At 48.6% G+C, this 5,614-nt stretch overlaps 1 protein-coding gene across 1 annotated transcript in view; it reads right to left on the bottom strand.

The window, feature by feature from the left end:
• Positions 1–3,269: 3,269 nt before the first annotated feature.
• Positions 3,270–5,614, bottom strand: part of Dpep2nb (DPEP2 neighbor) — a 2,847-nt gene continuing 502 nt past the window's right edge. The window contains exon 2 of the mRNA XM_050143392.1: positions 3,270–3,580. Within this exon, the coding sequence (XP_049999349.1) occupies positions 3,270–3,580 (311 nt within the window). The remainder of the gene's footprint in view (positions 3,581–5,614) is intronic.

The following is a 5,614-nucleotide window of genomic DNA, read 5'->3' as shown; positions in this document are numbered from 1 at the left end:
GTTTTTAAATGACATAAAGCCCCTTCAAGAGCTCTGCTCACTCTCCACCAGAAAACTTTTGCTGTTCCTGTCAACCACTCAAGGTTCTGTTGTGATCCCTGCCGCTAGTGGAGCGGCTCCATTTTCTGGAACCTTCCTCAGGTGACATAAGCACTTTGGATATATGAAAAGCCCCCTCTCCTTTTTTTCTTGGTTTATGTGGTAGAGAAGCCCTCTTAAAAAAGGAAATGGAGGCTGGACATGATACCAAATGCCTTTAACTCCAGAACTTGAAAGGCAGAGGGCAGAGGCAAGCAGCTGTGTGTTCAAGGCTAGCCTGGTCTACCTAATGAGTAGACCAGATAGAGTTAGTTACAAAGCGAGCCTTGTCTCAAATAAATAAACATTAAATAAAATTTAAGAAGGAAATGAGAAAACTCTTTGAAAGGTAGACAGAAATCTTGGACTACCCAGCAGGGGTGGATTTGTGTTTCAGGGACTGCACGCTAGTGCCTGCTGTCTGTGATGGCTCTGCACTCAAGGCCGTCAACTCCTGGCCTGCTGCTCACTGGTAGGCCCACTACAGAATGTGTGTTCCTTTAGGGTCAGGCCAGGGCACTTTTCTGCCCATCCCGACTCAGGCCCAGCTCCTTTTCTTTCCCTTCCCCCACTGCCAAGAGGCAAAAGGGAAGAGAAACTCTTAGACATGCTGGTCTCCTATCACAGCTGTGGGTTTGAGGGTAACCTCCTGTTTGTTCCATTCTTAATAAGCCCCAGGAAGCTGAGGGGAGGAAAAAGAAGAGGGCTCCAAGTGTCCTCCTTAATCACTCTACGTCTTATTTTTTTGAAGCAGGGTCTCTCACTGAACCTGAAGCCCACGGTTTCAGCTGCCCCGACTGACCGGCCAGCCCCAGGCATAGTCCTTCCTCCATCCCTCCCTGCCTGATGCTGGTATTATAGGCTGATATCAGCATCTTATATTTTCCCTGTGTGCTGGGAATCCGAACTCAGGTCCTGTGTGGGTCCATGTGTGGAGGTCAGAGGAGAACTGGCAGGCATTGTTCTCTTCTCATCACGTGTGTGTCAGGAATCAAACGCAGGGTGCCAAACAAGCACCATCACCTGTTGAGCTGTCTTGCTGGCCTTATTTTGTTTCAAAGTTTTTTTAATTTATTTTTTATTATTTTGTGTGCATGAGTATTTTTCTGGCATGTCTGTCTACCACATGCATGCCTGGTGCCCTCAGAGGTCAGAAGAGTGCACTGGATGCCCTGGAACTGGAGTTACCGATGCTTGTGAGTCACCATGGGGGTGCTGAGATCTAACCCTGATCCTCTGGAAGCAACGAGGGCTATTAACCTCGGAGCCACCTCTCCAGTCATAGCCCTATTTAAAAGCAAACCATAGGGCTGAGATCCAGCTCAGTGTGACTCCCACCAAGTGGTGACAACTCCCCAGGGAGGGTCAGGACCACTCCCACAGGCTATTTAGGCTGCCCCACAGAGAATCAACACGTGGTCTCTGGGTTTTCGCGTGGTCTCCCCTGCTCTCTCTTCCTTGCCATACTTTCCCCAGCCACCTGGGAGCGCTGCATTAAACATGGGCATCTTTTATTCCGTCTGATTTGGTCTGACTGAAATTATTTGCGTCGATGGAGAGGCTCGACTAAGAAATGTTCCTAACAGGTGGCAGGCACCTTTACCTACCTGCTGAACAATCTGCCCTCCCTAGTTGTTTTTTGTTTTGTTTTGTTTTCTTTTGTTTGAGACAGGGTGTCTCTGTAGCCCAGGCTGGCATGGAACTTACTATATAACCCGGGCGATTCTCAAATTCACTGCAATTCTCTTGATACCTCAGTCTCCCAAGTACTCAGATTACCGATGTATATGATCATACTAGAGTCTCCCAAGTGCTAAGATTACAGGTGTGTATCACTATACTGGACTTCACGAAACATCTTTATTGTCCCAAACTATCATGTTCAAATCCTCATGATTCCCTACTTTCTAGAATTATTTGAATTTTAGTGTAAAAATGATATAGCATATTGAATGTGGTTGTCATGGCTTAGTTTGAGTTCTAAAGAGAATGAATGCTTTGAAATTGACTTACTGAAAAAAATTGCTGGGTTTTGTTTTTGGTGTTTTCCATGTTTTGGAGTTTACTAATTATATTCTATGGTGTTTGGTGTGTTTCTCTGCTCCTTGTTTCTCCTATAAACTGGAATATGTGAAGAGCCCTTTCATTTTTACTTGTTTTATTTAGAGATACAGAAGCTCTCTGTATTACCATACCCATCCTGTCCATCAACTTGTAGCCTAAACAGTCCTCTCTCCTCAGCCTCTGACTAGCTAGGGTTTCAGGCATGTACCAGGAAGGAATTTCTTGTTTGTTTTGAGACAGAGTCTTCCTATGTAGACCAGGTTGGCCTGGAACTCAGAGACCTACCTTCAGTGCTGGGGTTAAAGCGTGTGCCCCTACACCCGGAACATAGGAAGCTCTTGAAGCTGTATTTCCAGGGCTTCACTTACAAAACTTTTGCTGATTCGATGTTTAAATCTCCTCTTCTCAAGAGTAGGAACCAGAAAGAAGGTGTACCCTGGGGATCCTTGTAGGCACAGGACTTTAGAAACCGGTTTCTCTGTGAAGGAATTTACTTCAGAGGAGCAGGAGGGCTTGAGGCTTGGTCTTTAACTTCAAGTCCAACATTGGTCACAGAAAATCACTCTCTTGGACAGGAGGGACCTCCTGAAAGCAGTGATGGGCTGGGATTAAAGGAACCTGTGAGCCTCAGGCGTGGGGAGGTATTCTCTGTACTTTTCCACAGTGTTCTTGCCCCAGGCAGCAGGTCTCCCTGGGGCTCTTCATCTGCCTCTTGAGCCGTTAGGCAGGAGCCTCAGTTAACTTCTGCTTGTTTCCTCTAGTTTTAGGAAGTGCAGCACACCTGTCCTGTGCTGCTGGCTGTTGGCATGGTTAAGAACAGAAATCTACTCACAGAGAGAGCCCCAGCCTGGCCCCTCTGTGTCCTCTCTCTGCGCTTGTCTCCTCCACTCACAGCCGACTGTCCCTTTTTGTTGCCCAAGAAGACTCTAGAGGACTGAAGGAGGGGGGCTGTTCAGAGCAGTTAATCCTCTCTGAGGCTCCTTACTCCTGGCTAGTTGGCATGCAAGCGGATTCCTGACTAGAGAGGGCGCAGGCAGAGCAGCTACATTAGTGGTCAGTGGAGGTCATTGCTGAAGAGGGCTCAGTCATCTGAGGCAGCCACTGGCCTGTCCTCTGTGCAGTGATGCTCAGGCAGCGTGCTTCTGTGGGACTACCCCTTTGCCGCCATGCTTCATTTTAAGGCGAGGAATTTTGGCACTAGGACACCCCAGATCTTGGTCTGACTCCTCCTGAACTCTCTGTCTCTTGCGAGCCCGCCTGGGTGCTGGCTTCTCTTCCTCAGCCTTTGCTGGGGTGGCCAGCGGAGCATCCCCATAGACACGATAGCCTCCAATCAGGCAGTATGTCTCTCCATGCCAGGCTATCTGGGCTTGTACGTGCTCTCTGTAGAGGACATGGTAGTATCTGGGGTAAGGGGGGGCTGCGGGAGGCACGGGTGCTGCAGAGAAAACCAGAACTGATCAGTCCCTTCTGCTCTGTCCTCTGTGCTGCAGAGCCCTTCCTCTCAGGCCCCTTCCTGTCTCTGCCTGAAGCCCTCCTGTCTGCTTGGCATCCCAGACACAGCCTTGCCTGTCACTGCCGTGGGTCCCCTTGGAGGGGGCTTCTGTAAGAGCGCTTGGCTTCTGGGGAGCCAGTGGCAGCTGTGTGAGGCCTGCGTGTGTGGCCCATCTCAATAAAGAACAGTAGACCCTCAAGCTAGCTACAGCTGAGACCCCTTTCGTCTCTCCTCCCACAAATGAGAAGGATTTCTAAAAGCCTGCTGTTTCTGGGCTGTAATGAGTATGTTTGGAAAAGCAGATATTAGCTGTAAGAATAACCATGTTATAATCCACAGACTCAGGGAGACAAAGTAACAAGAACTTCTCAAGGGGGGGTGCGCATAGTTCTCCCTGGGAAGGGAAAATAGAATAGATTTTTCAGGAGGTCTGGGAGCAGGAGGGATCAGGTAATGGTGGGTGTTAGAGGGGGATAATACTGGGAGAGATGATTGAGATTGGGAGACATTTTGGCGGTGAGGTAGAAACCTCGGGCAATGGAAACTCCCTGAAATCTACAAGGGTAACCCTAGCAACAACTCCCAGTAATGGGGGATATGAAGCCTGATTCATCTTCTGTAACCAAGCAAGGCCCCTGGTGGAGGGCCTGGGATACCAAACCAGCCTCAAAAACTTGGACCTATAATTTGTCCTCCTTGTAAGATGTGCTGGGGAAGCCAGGCGGTGTTGGCACACACCTTTAATCCCAGCACTCAGGAGGCAGAGGCAGGTGGATCTCTGTGAGTTCGAGGCCTGCCTGGTCTACAGAGTGAGTTCCAGGACAGTCAGGGCTATTATATAGAGAAACCCTGTCTCGAAAAATAAAAACAAAAAACAAACAAACAAAAAAAAACAAAACAAAAGATATGCTGGAGTAAAGGTGGTGCAGAAATTGTGGGATTGGCCAACCAATCAATGACTGGTCCAACTTGAGACCCACACCATGAGATGGTGCCCATGCCTGACACTTCCTGCATCGCCAGTAAGCAGAGGTGGGATAGCCCAGAGTCTGAGGATAGAAACATACACAACTGGCAAAAAAAGAAAGTCAATGGAATGATTCCTAATGATATTCTGCTGTATGCGTAGCATAATTGTCACCAGAAAGGTTTCATCCAGCAATGGATAGGAGCGCATACAAAGACCCAGGGAAGAGGGAGAGGATTGTAGGAGCCAGAGGAGTCAAGGACACCATGAGAATATGGACCACAGAGTCATCTAACCAGGGTTCCTAGGTGCTCACAGAGACTGGACAATAATCAGGGAGCCCGTGTGGGTCTGAGCTTTGTGTATATGTTATGGTCGTGTACCTTGGTGTTCTTGTGGTTGGGTTGATTTCCCACTCCCTCCACTTGAAGTCTTGCCTGGTTACAGGAGATAGCCAGTGGCTCCTTATCCACTGTTGCTAGGAGTATTAGCTGGGGTCATCCTTGTAGATTCCTAGGAGATTCCCAGTTCTCTTGTCAGACTCCTGGTAGTGAGAACAGGGGCTATCTGTGACTCTGTTACTGGCTTTTGGGACTTACTCCTCATACTGGGTAACCTTGCCCAGTCTTAAAACATGGGGAGGTGCCTAGCGTTACTGAAGATATGCCATGTTTTGTTGATACTCACAGGAGACCTGCCCTTTTTAAACAGAAACTGAGGAGGAGTGAATTGGGGGTAGGTGGGAACAGAGGTGGAGGTGAGGGAAGGGACTGGGAGGAGAGGAGGGAGGGGAAACTGTGGCCAGAATGCAAAACAAACAAACAAAGAAATAAATAAACTCACCAAGAAAACGAAACAGCCGGGCGGTGGTGGCGCACGCCTTTAATCCCAGCACTTGGGAGGCAGAGGCAGGCGGATCTCTGTGAGTTCGAGACTAGCCTGGTCTACAGAGCTAGTTCCAGGACAGGCTCCAAAACCACAGAGAAACCCTGTCTCGAAAAACCAAAAAA

Source organism: Alexandromys fortis, unplaced genomic scaffold (assembly GCF_014885135.2).
Source record: "Alexandromys fortis isolate MF-2015 unplaced genomic scaffold, M_Fortis_MF-2015_v1.1 scaffold_1, whole genome shotgun sequence".
Taxonomy (NCBI): domain Eukaryota; kingdom Metazoa; phylum Chordata; class Mammalia; order Rodentia; family Cricetidae; genus Alexandromys; species Alexandromys fortis.
This window is presented reverse-complemented; position numbering and strand designations above follow the sequence as displayed.